The 18,068-nt window shown below is 53.9% G+C and overlaps 1 protein-coding gene across 2 annotated transcripts; it reads left to right on the plus strand.

Moving 5' to 3' along the window:
• Positions 1-8,808: 8,808 nt before the first annotated feature.
• Cdk5rap3 (CDK5 regulatory subunit associated protein 3) lies at positions 8,809-17,329 on the plus strand. Of its 2 annotated transcripts, none has more exons than XM_060386864.1 (14): positions 8,809-8,964; positions 9,139-9,184; positions 11,050-11,181; positions 11,407-11,507; positions 11,843-11,891; positions 12,519-12,697; positions 12,874-13,010; positions 13,104-13,284; positions 13,643-13,744; positions 14,097-14,175; positions 14,903-14,991; positions 16,143-16,348; positions 16,670-16,841; positions 16,978-17,329. In XM_060386864.1, exons 1-14 carry the CDS (start codon positions 8,959-8,961, stop codon positions 17,041-17,043), a joined length of 1,545 nt encoding a protein of 514 aa, XP_060242847.1. In that variant the 5' UTR covers positions 8,809-8,958; the 3' UTR covers positions 17,044-17,329. The 2 variants fall into 2 exon arrangements, with proteins under 2 accessions (XP_060242847.1, XP_021497676.1); XM_021642001.2 differs by having other exon boundaries at positions 8,810-8,964; positions 13,140-13,284.
• The last annotated feature ends 739 nt before the right edge of the window (positions 17,330-18,068 follow it).

Below are 18,068 nucleotides of genomic sequence, written 5' to 3' on the forward strand. Positions count from 1 at the left end.
CCAAGGGACATCTGGCATGGGGGAGCACGGAGCCTCCCTCCTCAGTTTTCCTGCTCTTCAGTGTCTGGTTGCATTCTGAAACCGGCTCCAAAGCCTCCCCCACCCATTTTCTCTTCCAAAGAGGCTTAGACCCCTCTCCAGCGTAAGCCACCAACTTGGATGTTGTCAGGGCACACCAGGGAAAGGGTTAAGGGCCTTAGCGGGCTGGGCTGGGCATCTCAGCTCCTTTGAACTCCCCGAGTTGAAACCAGTCTCCGGTTGAACTGGTTGGCGGACCGGTTCCCAGGCTGTCTGCTCTCCCCCACCCAGAGCTCCTCTGCAGGCTGGGGGACTCCTGACCTGATGGCCCCTCCTGAAGACCTCACTGGAGGAAGCCAGGGCAGCCTGGTGTGTGGGCAAGGCTCGTTAGAACCCTCACAGAGCCCCTGCTCAGAGGTAGTTATGGGGGGGAGGGGTGCTTAAAATAATATACCAGGTGCGATAACCCCAGCACTCAGGAGGCTGAGGCAGGAGGATCACCAGTTCCAGGTCAGCCTGGTCTACACAGAGGAATCTGTCTCAAAAGTATTAAAATTACGCAAAGAATTTCCTGTGGGCATCAGCTTTTCTCAGACTGCCAAGGAGAAGGATAGAGATGGAGGAGGAGGGGGAGGAAGGGAAACCAACGGCGGGGGGGGGGGGGGTGGAGGAGGAGGAAAGAAGGGAGGAGGAGGTGGTGATAGGTGTAGGTAAACAGAAAGGGAGAAAGTGTGTGTGTACAGTCACCTCCCACAAACCCACCTCGGCCCAGCTGCTGGCCGAGGGCAGTGCCACCCTGAGGCGTTCCCTTGACCTTCAGATGGGTATCTCTCCGGAGGGAGAAACAGCTGCTGCGTACCCAGGTTTCTCAAGGCGGTCTTAGACCCAGCAAACTCACAGCTGCCTCTCCTCTGGACTGAGCATGTGTGCCCAGGACAGAGAAAGGCACTGGGGCTTAAATAAATAAATAAATAAATAAATAAAACAAAACACAAAAAAGTTCTGATTTCCCTGGCTCCTTCCCCAGGGTCTGTTTTGACCCTAACTAGCCAACTCTCAAGTCTTCCTCACTCCAACCTTGCTTTTGCTAGGTGTAGCAGCCTCCTCTTCTTCCTCCTCACTTCCCCCTTCTTCTCCTCCTCTTCTTCCTCTTCTTCTCCATAGCCTTGGGTCCTGTCTATCGATCTCCATCCTAAACACCCCCTCCATCCTTAATAGCCCTTGGATGGACAGGCTTTCAAAGGCTTCCTATCCGGTGGGCACACCAGCGCTCCCTCGACCAGGGCTGTCTGAAGAGGGAACCTCTCTAGTAGTTTTTAACCTGTGGGTCAGAGACCCCTTTGAGAGTCACACACCAGATACCATGCATATTAGATATTCACATTACGACTCGTAACATCATCGAAATTACAGCTATGAAGAAGCAACAGAATACAGTTTTGCGGTTTGGGGGGGTCACCACAACACGAGGTACCGTATTAAAGGGTCGCAGCGTTCGGAAGGTTGAGAAGCGCTGTCATAACCTTCTAAGGTTCTTCCTGTCCTTCCCATCGTCCTCTTCTGAACCCAAGCTCTCCTTTGCCTGCCTTTATGGGTACAGAAGGTTCTCAGGAAGGTGAATTCAGGAGAGCTGGCTATGCTCTGAGATAGGAATAGCTTCCTCACTCACTCAGTTCCCCAAGCCAAACTCCTATTCATCCCTCAAAACATGAACCAATTATTACGCCTCTCATAACAGCGAGGCTTCTCTTGTACCCCATAGGTGTTGTTCATGTATTTTTGTCGCTGAATGCCATGATGATATACACACGCATGTGCATACATGCAAATAAGAGCATATAATAAACGGCACAAGTGTTGGTCTCCCTTATAGAATATTAGCTCCTTAAGCCCAGAAAGCTAGATCACCAGTTCCCCCGACACAGCTGCTGCACAGCAGGATTTTGTTTTGTTTTGAGACAGAGCTTCTCTGTGTAGCCCTGGCTATCCTTGACCCGCTTTGTAGACCAGGCTGGCCTCGAACGCACAGAGATCCACCTGCCTCTGCCTCGCTGAGTGCTGGGATTAAAGGTGTGCACCCCAGCTTGCATAGTAGGACTTTATTTATTTATGTATTTTCTTTTTGAAATAGGATCTCACTGTGGTAGCCCTGGCTGTCCTGGAACTTACTATGTGGACCAGGCTGGCCTCGAACTCACAGAGATCCACCTGCCTCTACCTCCCCCGAGTGCCGGGATTAAAGACGTGCACCACTATGCCCGGCAACGCAGTGGGACTTTAAAAACACTCGTGAGAAAGGGAAGCAGCGTCACTGTTATCTACAAGAGCTCTCCAGTGGCCGCTTGCTCAGCTTTGCCCAGAGCACCTAGGTGTGGGAGGTGGAGATTCTGCGTATTTGACTATATGGCAGTGGCATCTTTAGCGCCAGCTAGCTCTTGGCTTATCTTCTCCAGGGGTGAGGGCTGCTGGGAGTCCGGGGGTGTTATTTTGCAGACTTACTCTGTCTCTGGTACAAGGCACACACGGTTGTCTTAGTAAAACCACCACAGCTCCCTAGGCAGGCAGGTCGCTTTCGGGATTCCGAGGCTATCGTTTGACCCAGAAGAAGCTGAGAAGCTGACTGCAGTCCTGACTCCGGGAGGAGGGTAGGAGGGTAGTGAGACCTGCTCCGGCCCACTGTTAGACCTTGTTCTCTGGGCTCTGCAGTGGAGGTGGGACCCCTCACAGGCCCAACCGTGGCCTGCCCCGACTGAAGGCCGCGAGGACAGGTGCAGCCCCTTCCTTCTGGAAAAGTCTGGCTGGAGAAGCCAGGCCCAACCTGTGGCCTTCGGGACATCTATTCCGGGAGGTGAAGAACTGGAGTTATAGACGTCACTGACTTTCTCTTAGTGCTGTGTAAAAACTGGCACTTTTAAAGAATGTCTTCAAAAACTAGGTTCAAGTATGACACGCCATACACAAGCCAACTGTGTGCGTTTTTGAGAGAAGTATCCTTCCTGACTTAAATTCGCCCAAGGGAGAACTGAGGACCTGGGTGTCCTGTTGGGGCGCACAGCCAGGGTCACCTATTTGATACCACACCTAGCCTGGTCAGACGCAGTCTTGCCATTTTCCTGAGCTCTGCCCAGGGAACAGAACTTGGTTCCGAGGCTGTTTTCTAACACGGAGGGAAGAGGGGAGCTGTGTGATCCCTAACGCTCCCCTTCTAGGAAACTGGAGCTCCTGAGACAGTGTGCAGGGCCCGGCCCACGTGACCAAATGGAGGAAAGCGGAAGAGACCAGATCTTGAGGTTGCTCAGCTGTCCCAAGTACAGAGGGCAAAGATCAATTTGTGATGGGACACGCCCAGGGCAGCCGGGAGGCAGGGCAGGAATGGCAGCAGCTGCCTTCCCTCTGAGGTGGGCAGTAGAGTTTCCACGGGGAAAATAGGTTTCTTTCATTTTTAGATGCCATCCACTCCCCAGATGGGAGGGAGTCTGGATCATCTCAATACCTCATAGGTCTTCCTGGATATACTGATATATATATAACTTTTTTTCATACCAGGGATTGAACCTAGGGCCTCTACCACTGAGCAGCGTCCTCAGTGTTGTTCTTTGGTTTGTTGACTCTGTTGTTCCTTTTTTGGTTTTTGAAACCAGAACATTTACTTTTGCGACTGAGTGTCAAAACCCTCGTTTCTTGCTCATCTCCCTTTCCGTCTGCCGCTAAGGCCCAGAACGCCTGGAAGAGAAGGCGCTCCGGCCGTCTTGTCTTTTCCTCTCCTTTGTTTTTACCTTTTATTCTGAGACAGGCTCTCACTCAGCTGGGCAGGCTGACTGTAGCTCTTTCAGAAACTCGGGTGAGACTTTAACTCGCCTCAGGCCCCAGAGCAGCTAGGATTACGGGTGCGTTGTCACCAGCCTGGCTCCTGCTCAGATTCTGCCCAGTTGTTACTCTTGGTATTGATCATCTTCGGCAGCTGCAACGAGGTCACCCCAGACTTACCTTGCATGGAAGATCATAAATTGGTTCTTCTATAGAGATGGAGGTCAGAAGTGCAAAACCAGACTTTCGGGGGTGGGGGTGGGGTGTTCAGATCAAGGAGTTGGCAGGATCATGGGTCCTCGTAGGGACCTCTGCTCCCAGCTTCCTCCAGCTTTGGGGACGCTCTGCTCGCCTGGCCTGTGGCCGCACTGGCTAGTAACTCTGCTGTCGTCGCTCGACAGACACTCACGAGGGGGCTGAGGCTGGCTTAGAGGCCCCCCCGCCCCCCACCCCCATCCTCCAAGAGCCTTTGTGCCTTTATAAAAGACTGTCCCTAAAGTTCTTGATCACGGCTGGGCATGGTGGGGCACAACCTTGATCCCAGCCCTGGGGAGGCAGAGGCAGTTGGATCTCTGTGAGTTCGAGGCCAGACTGGTCTACAAAGCAGTGAGTTCCAGGACAGCACAGAGAAACTCTGTCTTGAAAAACCAAAAAAATAAAAATAAAAATTCTTGACCACTTCAAACCCCAGAATACGACTGTTTGAAAACAGATGTATTTAGTTAAGATGTGGTCATGCCACATGAAGTAGGTTCTAAACCCAAGACCTGGGGTCCTTGTGGGAAGGTGAGACAAAGAGGCTCACAGAACATTTACCGCACATGCTAAGGAAGGCAGGCTCTGAAGTGACATTCCTGCAAGGCCAGCTGGTCACTGCCAGAGACGGGGAAGGCACAAGTCAGATTGTCACCCGGGAACCAGCTGTGCTGACGCCATGATTTCAGAGCTCAGGTTTGTGATAACCGGCCACAGCACCTCTAAAAAAATTACACACCTACTTTCTCGCAAGGCTGGACATCACTTAGGTATTTATTGGCCATTTGGGCTTCCTGTTTATGGAAGGAATCCTTTCTCTTGTTTTTGTTTTGTTTTGAGACAGGGTTTCTCTGTGTAGCCCTGGCTGGCCTCGAACTCACAGAGACCCACCTGCCCTTGCCTCCCTGAGTGCCGGGATCAAAGGTGTGCGCCTCCCCCACCGGGCATCGGCTTTGATAAAAGAACACAGTCCCGGGCTCCGGGAAGGTCCCTTCGATGCAGAGTGCGGCCGTCCCGTCACAGGGCGCACGGTATTTCTTCCAGCGCCAGAACGGTGTCTTTGTGTTAACAGCCCCCAGCCCTGGCCTCGGCCTGCATGGGTATGGAGGCTCATACAGAGAGGCTTAGCGATGGACTGACTTTTCTTTCTCTTGGCAGATTAGGTTCACTCCCCTGTTGCAACAAAGGTGCAGAAATAAACACAGTGGTGTTTATTTGAGAGATGATACCCAGGGCCAAGTTCATGATGACACCCAGGAATAAAAGTGAATGGGTGGAGGGCGTGGCCAGCAAGGCAAGGGCACAGTCAGCAGCTCTGCGGACAGCTCAGCTGACTGACTCTGTGTGGCCTTCATGGACCTATGGGTACCCTGGGGAGCCTTTCTCCCCAGATCCCCACTTCCCGACTCCCAAGAGGCTCAAGAGGGAGTTGGCTCCATATTCTGACCTGCAAAGGGAGGAAAAGGGGAGCTGGAGGCCTTGAGGCCTTTCCCCCTAGAACATGGATGCCAGCCGTCACCATCGTCAAAACCGCCCTGTAAAGAACACACTTTTGCTCATCCTTCCTGCTTGTGTGAGCCACTATCACCGCCTGGCAGGTATCCGGCCAGATGCTGCTTAGAGAGATGAACAAGTCTGTAAACCTCCCCACAGGCACTCACGGGTCAGCAGAGGACAACAGCAACCGGGGAGACACCCCAAACAGCGAGGCATCCAGACGGGGCTGCTGAGCTTCCGAGAAGATTCTCCCTCTGTGTGTCCCTCTCTCTCCTCCCTTTTCCTCTCTCTCTCCCTCTCTCTTCCTCCCTCTTCCCCCTCTTTCTCTTCTCTCTTCCTCTCTCCCCTCTCTCTCTCTTTCCTGCACACACACACAAGTGTGCAGACCATAAAGTAATAAAGCAATGCACCTAGGCTACATGTAAAGGTCATTTGGATGTCAAAGGTAAGGCCTCATTTTACAGATTTTTCAAGATAAGCCACCTGGCACTGGTGCGAAGCTGGGTGTGGTAGGAGAACTTTGTAAGGGAGAAGGGACCTCAGGAGTGGGAGCGCTGAGTCTGACACAGCGACCCGGGAGAAAGCGAGCAGCATTTGTGTTGACATTGGACAACGGACCAAGCTAAGCTTCGGCTCCCTTGCCCTTAGCTTGGCTACTAATAGAATCCATGCATGCTGTGAGTTGTAAGACTCACATTAGATACAGCTTGTAAAACATCAGATCTACGCTGGCGGGTGGTTATCACTTCAAAAACAAGCAAGCAATAACGGAGAACAGGGCAGCCTGCATGCGTGACAGTGGCACTCCGGGGCTCTGTGTGTCCCTGTTGCAAAGGCTGCCCGGCCCTGGCACTGTCCTTTTTCATCGTCCCCTCCTCTAAATCGGCAAGGATTCACGATCAGAAACCTCCTGTGGTCTCTCCTTTGGTTCCACAACCCAAGCGACCCCCAAAGCTGGCAGAGTTGATGACTTGGTGCCCACGGGCCTCCAGTACCTCGTGACCTTGGCAAGGTGCAAACGCCACCACGCCACCCCAGCACCACCGCCTGCTTCTGTTCTCTGGGCTAGTTTTCCCGGGATCAGTAGTTGGGCAGAACTCTTATCAAACCCTCGAGTTCCACATGCATCAGCCTGGAAGCGGCGGGTGTGGGTAAAGGGCTGGTGGTCTGGGTGTCACTGACTCACGGGGGCTGTGTCTACCACGCTGGCCTTGCCCTGCTGTGCTCTGCCTGTTGGTTCAAGGAAGAAAGGGACACCTGGAGGGCGTGGCGGTGCCAGGCTTCTTGGGATGTCCCCGGGAACTGGCGGTACACGATTGGAACCCGGCAAGGGTTTGCTGAATCGTAGGGGCATCTGGGCAATTCTTCTCACCTGAGTCAGGACTCTGAGATGGGAGCCAGGCGCCCGTGAGAGCCTGGAAGAGTTCGGCAGTGCTTCCCTGTGGACTGTCTCCAGGGATGCCTGTCGACGTAGTCTATAGTAATAACGATCATATGTACTGTTTTCTATCTGCAGAGTTCACCAAGTATGAGATCGCACATCTATAATATGGCGTCGACTGTAAAAAGTTCTGAACCTTTAAAAACTGTTTTCGTTATTTTTGTTTGACATGTATCAATGTTTTGCCTGTGTGTAATATACATAATACGTAATATGTGATAATATGTAATATATATAATCCAGCCCCGGAGGCTCTGCACTGCTGGTGTGTTTATTTATTTAAGCCTCTAAACAGAAATACGCCGAGATACTATCTCCACGTCGAGAGAGAGAACTGTGGCCATCGCAGAAGTGTGGAAGCCGTCCAAACCCTCACAGGGCCAGAATCTAGGCCTTCCCACTACCGTAGCACACCAGGCACTTCAGTCCAAACTCTACTAGGCCCTGGTGTTGGGTTGCATGGGGGTGGGGGGGGTGTGAAGAAGGAAGACAGTGTTTGGAAATGCCATAACCAGATGCGCGTGGTCCCTGGGACTTCTACTTACCCACTCTTTGTCCAAATCTGAAGCCCTCCCTTGGAATGAAGCTGCCACTCAGGAACGACGACTCAGCTTATGACTCTCCAAACTGTCTTTCTTTCCAGCCCGATGACCATCTGCACACTTTCCACCTGATGGTTTCCCAGCATTGCCAACTCCACAAGTTCAAAGCCCCTCCTCTCAAACACAGGCTCTGCACCCTGCATCACTGTCTCAACACTTGAGTGCCATCTTTCGTGTGGGTGTGTGTGTGTGTGTGTGTGTGTGTGTGTGTGTTTTGTTTTGTTTTGTTTTAGACAGGGTTTCTCTGGGTAGCCCTGCCTTTCCAGGGACTAGACCAGGCTGGCCTCGAACTCACAGAGTTCTGCCTCTGCCTTCCCTACTGCTGGGATGACAGGCCTGCACCCTGGCGCCTGGCCCTGTCTCCATTCTTATCTCCCATTAACCCATCCTTACAGCCAATATGTTCGTGTCCTTCCTTGTGCCAAACCCTTCAGTGGTTCCTCTCTGTCTGCAGGGCTGAAGTCCAAGTTCCTTAATGAAGCACTCTTGATAGGAGCCTTACATTTTTACAGCCTGCTCTCGAGTCATTCCCTGCCCCTAAACCTTTTACTGCGTAGAGGTAGGTCTGAGATCAGCCGCAGGCGGGAAACCTGTGTAGTGTCCTCGTGAAATGCATCGAAATTTTTAAACAAGGGAACGCTGCAAGTCTCTGGCCAACGCCGCCAGTCTCTCCTGCCTGTCTTTCCTGAACTTCTCTTGCAGTTTGTGGCCTCTAAAGTTTGTTTCCACCGGGAACACCCTTTCCACACATCAGCCTTCCCTTTGCAGCTCTTCCTCTAACGCTCCAATGCAAGCGTTTTCTCCTCTCCAGTCCCTGTCCTAATCGCCCCACGAGAATCCGATGCTCAAACCCTATTTGTCCGAGGACAAAACGTGACAAGAGCCTCAAGGGAGAACAAGCGGGAAGAAAGGATTTTGAACTACTCCTGAAACCGCCATCGGGACGGCGCTAGGACCCTGTCCGCGGACTTGTTCGTTCTCCGGCAGGGGGCTCCGCGCCGGGCCTGGGAGAAGGCCGCTACATCGGCTCTCGGGCGCCCCCTACTGCACCGCGCAAGCGCCACAGCCCTTCCAGGAGCTTCCCGGGCCCGAGCCCGCCTCTCCCTCCCATTGGCTGTTGGCTGTTCTCCCGCCCCTCGGGTACTCAGCCATTCAGAACCCGTTGGTGGGAAGGGCTTTCGGCAGGGGGCGGAGCGTGTCCTCAGATTGGCTCCGCCGAAGGCGACGACGTGGCGGAAGGAGGCCGGTCTGTATCTCAACTGAGGCTCCCGCACAGGGACTCGGGATTGGTGCTGGGCTGGGCCGGGGTCTTCGGCCGGAAGCGGAAGTGGAGAAAGGATGCAGGTGTGAGGACCGGAGCTGGAGAAACTGCCTCTTTTCTGGGAGTCCCTGTCCCGCCTGCTCCACCCCCTCCCGGCCTCAGCCGGACGCTCTGGCCCCGCGGGGTGGCGGTTGGGCGCGCGAGGCACGTCGCCTTCCCGCGCTCACTCCCCCCTTCCCGGTTGTGTTTCCCACCAGGACCATCAGCACGTGCCCATCGACATCCAGACCAGCAAGCTGCTCGGTAGGAGAGGGCGCCCCCGCGCGGTCGCCCGACGGGGGCGGCCTGCTAGTTGGCCCCCGTCACCAGCAGCCGGAGCTGGGGGAATCCGGGCCGTGGTACCTTCCTCGCTCTGGTCCCACCGTCTGTACTGGCTCCGTTTTCTACGTCTAACATTTATAACGTATTATCAGCTCTTATTCAGGCACAGAGTGGGCTAGCGTCAGTTACGTCCATTTGGAACCTGAGTTTGTTAAGCGCAGTCTCCCTGCTTTTTGCGTTATTTGGGGGCGGGAAACCCCTCCCGCTTGAGAAAGTTTCTCTCGGCCTTTGACTTTTCGGAGAAGTGGGACCTAAGACTCAGATGCGGATCTCTTATGCCGAGGCACAGTGGCTCATGCTGGTAACCATGTCGCTTGAGAAGCCGAGGCTGGAGGATTGCTGGCGGTTCTCAGACAGCCTGGTTTACATAGCAAGTGCTAGGGTAACCAGGAACACTCAGGCATTTAAAAAAAAAAAAAAGGCTTTAGGCCTGGTAGAAGCCGTGCTGGTCTACCTAGCAAGCTCTAGGACAGCCACACCACATGGAGACCCTATCTCAAAAGAAAAAGACAGAAAGACAAGAAGAACTTTTAGTGAAAGTCCAGGCCATCGCTGTATCTGGTTTATGTCCCTCATTCTATCACGTCTGTGAACGTGTGCACAGTTCCTGGCACTTGAAATAGATACTGGATTCACCAGTCCATTGTTACTCATGTCCTTAAGAGAGTGTTTGACTACCTCAGCCCCTTGTAGGAATTCTGACATCCACAATTTTTCTTTCTGACATTTTTGTTGTTGTTTTTGTTTTTCAAGACAGGGTTTTTCTGTCCTGGATTCACTTTGTAGACCAGGCTAGCCTCGAACTTACAGAGAGCTGGGATTAAAGGCCTGCACTGCCACATCCTGGCCTCTTTCTGACGATTTTAGAGGAACCCAGCAGAGACAGAATCCCAGATTCTGTGAGATAATCGACCAGTTGACAGATTAGTCAACAAATCCATCTTTTTTGTTTTACCACGATGAGAGGGGGCATTTAGTCCTTTGACGGGTACTGGTGAATCTTCTGCCTTAGCCTCCCAATCTCCAGGGTTACAGGCACGAGACACCATGTATTCATAGTGCGTGGAAACTCTATGAATCTACCCTACCCTGGGGTGTGAGCTTGTCCTCAAGTCATGAGAAGAACCATTCATTGAGCATTTGTTCCATCCCAACTGCCATTTCATACTCATTTTTATTAAAATGAAATTACTTTCTGTGAGTTCGAGGCCAGCCTGGTCTACAGAGTGAGTTCCAGGACAGCTACACAGAGAAACCCTGTCTCAAAAAAAAAAAAAGAACATCAGACCATCCGCTAGCATTATCCAGTCCTTAGGACGCTGTAGGTGTTAGGTTTAGAGGCTTTGCAGTTGTTCTTCATCCGGTACTTGGCATAACCACCTTGTGTTTTCCATTGTTGTGGTTAATCCCAGCCCTGAGGAAATGGAAGTTGAGCAGCACCCTCTGTCAACAAGAAAGATATAATTACCCGTTAGAAGCAAAATATTATGGAGAATTTAGAATGGTCAAAAGTGGCACTTTCATGTCAGGACCAATTAAAAGTTTTTCTTTATCCCTGTGTTAAGGCGGTTGCTCTGTAAAACTCACACCGGGGATAAAGTCAGGGCGCCGGAGTCTGTTTAGCCCAAGCATCTCTCTGAGTCTGTCTTTTCATCTTCCCGTTCCTCCCTCCGATACCTTAGCCGATACAAAGACTTTTGTTCAATATCCAGCTTGTGACACTAGTGAGTTCCTGATGGGGAGTTGGAGGTCTGGCAGACCTCAGTGACTGGCTGCTTCTCACACAGATTGGCTGGTGGACAGAAGACACTGCAGCCTGAAATGGCAAAGCCTGGTACTGACCATCCGGGAGAAGATCAACGCTGCCATCCAGGACATGCCAGAGAGCCAAGAGATTGCCCAGCTGCTCTCTGGATCCTGTGAGTGATTTGGAGCCACGTCACTCAGAGCCTCCTTCCTGGAGCCATTCCCTTGTTGAGCCAGCAGGGCTGACCCCAGAGCCAGAGAGTGTTTTTCTGGGTTGTAGATGCTGGTTTCTCCCATGCCAAAGTAACTGGCAGCAAAGCACAAGGGCCAGCCGCCTACAGTAGCCAGAGGACAGGAAGGACGGTGAAATTCTAAAAGTCTCTGATCTTGCCTTCTAGACATTCATTACTTCCACTGCCTAAGAATAGTGGACATTCTTAAAGGGACCGAGGCCTCCACCAAAAATATTTTTGGCCGCTACTCTTCACAGCGGATGAAGGCAAGTATGGTCAAGGACCAGTATTGTGCAGTTGGGGACATCCAGCCCTTGCCTCTCTAGTCTCACTGATGAGCGGGTCAAAGCGGCCTGCATAGTGCATTTTCTGATCCTTCTTTGTCCCCTGGGCTTATGTGCTCTGACCTTTGGGGCTCACTGTTAGGTATTACCGCCTGAGAATCATGTGGGTGGTCCAGCCAGCATCAAAGCTGGAAGAAGGCAAGGAGGTGGAGTGTGCTGTGCTAGGAAGCCTAGCCTGGGGCAGCCTCCTCTGCAGGACCCGGCTGTAAGGGAGCTGCTGCTGCTCCTCCAGCTGACTTCCTCTCTGCTCTTCTCAGGACTGGCAGGAGATCATAGGCCTGTACGAGAAGGACAACACCTACTTGGGTAAAGTGACCCTAGAGTGGCCCTAAGCATCCATGGGATCGCCCGCTCCAGGGGTTCTGAAGCACCAGGCTTACAGGGAGCAGGGGAGGAAGTGGAGCACAGTCAGATGTTTCCCGACTTTAGGTGTGAGAAACAGTTCTGCAAGTGCTGGGGGAGGAGGAGAGTCAGGCAGGCAGTGAACATGTGTGTGCCCAACTAAGCAGACAGGTCTCTGCCCTCTCTGACCCTTGTGGAGGTCCTGCCCCCATCCTCTCAGCATTCCTGTTCCTCGGGAGGCAGAAGGGGTATGGGTCATCCTGGAGGCCATATTGGAAGCCTGAGAGAGCAGCTAACGGGCTGGTTGTAGTTCGGATGTGAATCTGGGTAGTAAATAGTTGTAATAACCAGTATATACCAAGCACTTCAGTGCAAAGACTTCTGTGTTTTATATGATCCACACAGTGAAGCAGTGGATCCGTCTGGCAGCTAAGCAGAGGGGTAATGTAACTTGTCCCGGGTCCCACAGCCAGGAAGGGAGAGGCTGAGCAGCCAGTCCCCTACACCCCACCTCCTTCGCCATGCTAGGGTATCTGTGCACCTCAGGGCAAGGCTGTCTGTCCTACAGTAAATTTCCCGGGCCCTCCTCAGTGGAACTCTCCAGCCTTCTGGTTCGGAATGTCAACTACGAGATCCCCTCGCTGAAGAAGCAGATTGCCAAGTGCCAGCAGCTGCAGCAGGAATACAGCCGCAAGGAGGAAGAGGGCCAGGCGGGGGCTGCTGAGATGCGGGAGCAGTTCTACCACTCGTGCAAGCAGTACGGCATCACGGTGAGCGGGCAGGAGTCCGGGCCTGGCTGTGGTCCTCCTTGGCTTCCGGGCTTGCCTCTCAACTGGACTCTGCCCATCCTGGGTCAGCGTCTCACCTCTCTGCAGTCTTGCCTTTGATCTGATGGTGTCCACCTTCCACCATGCGTAACCTAACCTTTCCCTCCCCCCAACTCTAGGGAGACAATGTCAGAAGAGAGCTCCTGGCCCTGGTGAAGGACCTGCCAAGTCAGCTGGCTGAGATAGGGACGGAAGCCCAGGCCCTGGGGGAAGCCATCGACCTGTACCAGGCTTGTGTGGAGTTTGTATGTGACAGGTGAGGCGCATCTCCACCACCCCTGAGCGAGGGGTGCTTTCCCTGGCCCCTCGGACCATGTGGTGCAAGACAGGGCCGGTGCTCGTCTCCCAGGCAGTCATGGGAGGCAGTCACCGTGCCGTGTTGCAGCCCCACAGAGCAGGTGCTGCCCATGCTGAGGTACGTGCAGAGGCGGGGGAACTCAACGGTGTATGAGTGGAGGACGGGGACGGAGCCCTCTGTGGTGGAGCGGCCACAGCTGGAGGAACCTCCTGAGCAGGTGCAGGAAGATGAGGTAAGACAGGCCCCGGGAGAACCCGAGGGGCGACTGCTTCCCACGTACACAGGGTCCAGGCCCTGACACGAATTCCCATAGGAAGGAATGAGGGAGGCCCTGGGAATGAGGCGTGGGTAGGAGGACCGGAAGGCCCTTTCTCTCCCTGGTTTCTTGGGACGGATGCTGGAAGCCTCAGCCCCCTGGCTCACGTTGACCTGGGGGGGGGTCTTTCAGTGAAACAGCCCTTTGGTGGGAGCTTGGAAGTCATGTGGTTGACTGTGACTTTCTGCACAACGCTGAGACCTATAGAAAGACAAACTCCTTTTGCCTTGGTTCGCCTACCTGGTCTGCGCTAACATAGTTTTTTGCTTCTTAGATCGACTGGGGTGACTTTGGGGTGGAGGCCGTTTCTGACTCTGGTGTCTCTGCCGAGAGCCCTGGAATAGACTGGGGTATCTCCCTGGAATCAGACTGCAAGGTCAGATCTGTCTCTCTGGGTGGTCCTGCTTCAGCCATAGAAAAGCATCTGTATCTGGGGCACTTCACATTGCGAGGCCAGATGCTTCCTCAGGGGGCTGGTCACAAAAGTGAGGCGTCAGTGTGCACCTCTTTTCCGCTGGGGCTTGGGGCGTGGGGAGCCAAGTACCTCACCAGTCAGGAGGGCGGGTGGCACCACCAAAGCCCCCAGCACCACCACGCTTGCCACTGCGTCGGGGCTGTGCACCTCACCCGGCCGGAGGGTTCGGTTGTTGGATTTTTCAGGGGCTTTGGTCTGTCCTGGCTCCCTGGGAAACATTTGCAACATTGCCGAGCGTCTGCTGTCCATCCAGGATGCTGGGGGTGACAGGATAGACTGGGGCGACCACACTGCTGCTACAGAGATCACCGTGCTGGAGACAGGGACTGAGGGTAAGCGCCCTGCAGCGCTAGGCTGCAGACAAGCAGGAGTTCAAGGTCATGCTTAGCTACCGTGAGTTAGGACCGCCTGGGCTATGTGAGGTCCTGTCTCAAAAAAGTAAAAAGCAATCTTAACGAGGATGTAAATGGAGGGATATAGAGAAGAGGTGGCTAAATACAGTCCGGAAACTCAGCTCCCCATTTGGTTGTTGTTTTGTTTAAGGTTTTTTGAGACAGGAGAATCACTGTATAGCTCCGGCTGGCCTGGAACTGCCTATGTAGGCCAGGCTTGCCTCAGACTCAGAGAGATCCGTCTGCCTCTGCCTCCCCAGTGCTGGAATTAAAGGCCTGCGCCCCAATGCCCACCCACCAACTCTTTTTTAGAGACTGATCGTGGACCAAGGCATTTTGGTAGCCTGTTGGATGGTTGGGCTCTGGGTCTGACATGACCCCACCCCCTCCCAGTCTGCAGAGAGGCTGTAACAGCCACTTGTGTCACTAGAGGGCAGTGCAGGATGACACTTTTTCCTCCTCTTGCCACCAGCTGCCTCCCGCTCTGCCAGGGAGTTTGCAGGCCAGGCCTGAGTGGGACTGAGACACGTGGGAAAGGGCGACCTTCCCCCTCTGGTTGGGCCCAGAGGTGGCTTGAGTGAAGAGAGTCTGTCCCTAGCAATCCCTGGGCTTCTTCCTTCCCTAGAACTCAGCTCCATGCCCGTGTCTCTTCCTCTCTTTCTGGCAGCTCCAGAGGGTGTTGCTAGGGGCTCTGATGCCCTGACTCTTCTTGAATACCCCGAGACCCGGAATCAGTTCATTGATGAGCTCATGGAGGTAGTGCCTTCTGGAAGGGGGGGGAACGGGTGACAGCTTCTGACACAGGTGACGGCACTTCTAAGCAGGTGGGGGGGGCACTGACAATGTCAGCACCCTGGAGCAGAGCCTGACAAGTTAGGCTCGTTCTCACAGTTAACGTATACCCGGCTCCACCTGGACAGCGGAGATGGAGCAGTGAAGACGTTCAGAGGTCTCCTCTGTGGAGCTTACACCCCGGCAGAAAGAGCAGATAAGCAGGAGGAGTGCGCCCTGCATCAGATCTTCAGAAAGCAGGAAGGCCGGGGTGTAGCTCAGTTGGTAGAGTGTCTGCCTACCTAGTATCCAGGAAGCTTGGGGTTCAGTTCCCAGGGCCACGCAAACGGGGTGGAGTCCTTACTCCTGCAGCCCAGCACTCAGGAGATAGAGACTGGAGGATCAGAACCTTAAGGTTACCCTTAGCTATCCGGCAGGCCTCCGGGAAATTCCGTGCCTGTCTGGTTTCTTCCCCTTTCTCCTTGAAGAGACACCCTCTAGCCTAAGGGAGGGAGGGACACCCAGTTTTCATAACACAGTAGGATTGATTTTTTTCCCTTCTTTAAAATCTGTATTTATTTCTTGGGTGTGCACGCATCCAGATGTGTACCCAGCATACAGGTAGAGACCAGGGGACAACCATGCATGCCATTTTGGTGGCTTCTCACCTTCGCCTCTGTGGGTTTTGAGGATCAAGCCCAGGTCGTCGGGCTTGGTGTCAGCTCATCAAACCCGTCCAAGATTAACTGACTCATAAATACTACATCCTGGAGATACGGCTGGCGCTCATCTCCTTTCTAGACTTCTCCTAAGCCAGGGTTTCCCAGGCGTGATCCCCACTGCCACTCTCCTGCCCATTTTGAGAAAATGAGTAGCTGGGAATTTCAGTCATGTGACCGTAGACCGGGGAAGAAGGATGGAGAGCGAAGGCTAAGCAGACGCAGGGTCGGCATGGGGGACTAGAGCCACTGCGGGGACTGCCGCCTGCTCTCACACTGGCATCCACGCTGTAGGTGCAGCCTCTCCAGCAGTGGGGAGAGGGAGACAGCCTGTCTCCTCCAGCATCTAGGTCTTTGTGGAGGGCTCAGCCTCGGAGTTCTCGTCTTGGTTTGAACCAGCTCCCTTTCCCTCCTCAGCTTGAGATCTTCTTGTCCCAAAGAGCGGTAGAGATGAGTGAGGAGGCCGACATCCTGTCCGTGAGCCAGTTCCAGCTGGCTCCTGCTATCCTTCAGGGCCAGACCAAAGAGAAGATGCTCAGCCTGGTGTCCACACTGCAGCATCTGACTGGCCGGCTCACCAGTCTCCGAATGCAGCACCTTTTTATGATTCTAGCCTCACCGAGGTTGGCCTTCCTGACTGCGTGTCTCCATCTTGAACAGGCTCTCCTCTGTCTGCTTTCTCTTCCACGACTCCACCTTTCTATGCACATGGCTTTCCCCTGGGATTAGGGCTTTTTTGGGGGGCAGGGTCGGTTGACTCATGCCCATAGATAGAATCTGCTTCCCAAGTGGGCCCGAGTCTGGAGTGGTTTATATTCCTTGCCAGAAAAAGGACCGAGGGACGTGAGGGGAGTGGGAGGAGAGGCCAACTAGGAAGCTGGTTTCCTGAGCCTCACCCAGTCCAGCAGTTAAATGCAGACAACCTCAGGGGGTGCCCTGCGCAGGTATGTGGACCGAGTGACGGAGTTCCTCCAGCAAAAGCTGAAGCAGTCACAGCTGTTGGCTTTGAAGAAAGAACTGATGGTGGAGAAGCAGCAGGAGGCGCTTCAAGAGCAGGCCGCTCTGGAACCCAAGCTGGACCTGCTGCTGGAGAAGACCCGAGAACTGCAGAAGCTGGTGAGGCATGCTGGGAGCCTGCCCTTGGGGAAGGGTGAGGGGCGGGGGTGGGGAGGCGGTCAGCTTCCACAGACCGGGGCCTGCGCCTGCCTGTCTGCTCCCTGCCCACTCGACTCTCCGACTCTCCGTCTCTCAGATTGAAGCTGACATCTCCAAGAGGTACAGCGGCCGTCCCGTGAACCTGATGGGGACCTCTCTGTGACATACTCCCCCTATGTCTTCTGCCCTGCTTCCTGGCCTGCAAGTGGAGGTAGAACAGCCTGGGCTTGTCACTAGGCCTCACCAGCAAGAAGCCAGGCAGACCTGGGGACACAGCCGTGAGCAGGAGTGTCCCCAGAATGGAGGAGACACTGGCACTCACAGTGATCTCTGCAAGAAGCTGTCTTGAGTGGTTCCCTGGCCTGTGGCTCAGTGGCCTGTCAGCCTGAAGCCACAGCTTCTTCTAGTTGTCAAGTAAGGCTTAATAAAAAAAAAAAAAAAGGAGAAAACGCCTCTTCATTGCTGGCTGTCATGTACACCACTTCCCTAAGCCTGCTTGAGGTTGAAGCTGGGCACGTGTTTTCCTGGATTCTTGACCCGGGAGACCTTTGGCTACTGTAGAGCCTCAGGTTAGAGACTTCTCCTTGCGTCTGGTGGTAGCAGATCCCATAAGTATTTCTAAATGGTTCAGCAAGGGGCTTTGGGCTGGCCAGTGCAGCTTTGCCCCGTCCTGTAAGCAGGCTTGTGCTGCCCCACCCCAGCCTGCAGCGCAGGGGTGCAGTCAGCCAGCCCTGTGGGTCCCAGCAAAGTTCTGTTTTCCTCTTAACTCGCAGCTCGCCTTCTAAGCAGGGGGGAAATGTGGTTTGGGGAGGCAGGGCCTGATAAACAAGCTGGAGACAGGAGTTGTCACCTTTGCTAGCTGCCTGTCCACTTCCTACCCATAACTGCCTGCTCTGGGATTGGGTAGAGCCCACCCCAGGACCGCACCCCTCTCCCGAGCCACCTACCCATCCCCGTTTCCCAGGAAGGATAGGGGCTGGGGGTGGCCAGCAATTCGATTTTAATTTCATAGCAGAGCAGTTGATTCATGGCTCTTTGTCGCTGGCGTTGACTCCCGTAATGACTTTCCATCAAAATGAAAAGTGGAGTGACACCACTCATTATTCCTGCTGCTTGTTATCTCAGTTCTGGGGAGGGCCGCCCCCTCCCCGCTGCCTTTCAGCCGTCCAGGACAGTGAGTGATGGCCC

The sequence above is a fragment of the Meriones unguiculatus genome, chromosome 7 (assembly GCF_030254825.1).
Source record: "Meriones unguiculatus strain TT.TT164.6M chromosome 7, Bangor_MerUng_6.1, whole genome shotgun sequence".
Taxonomy (NCBI): Eukaryota; Metazoa; Chordata; class Mammalia; order Rodentia; family Muridae; genus Meriones; species Meriones unguiculatus.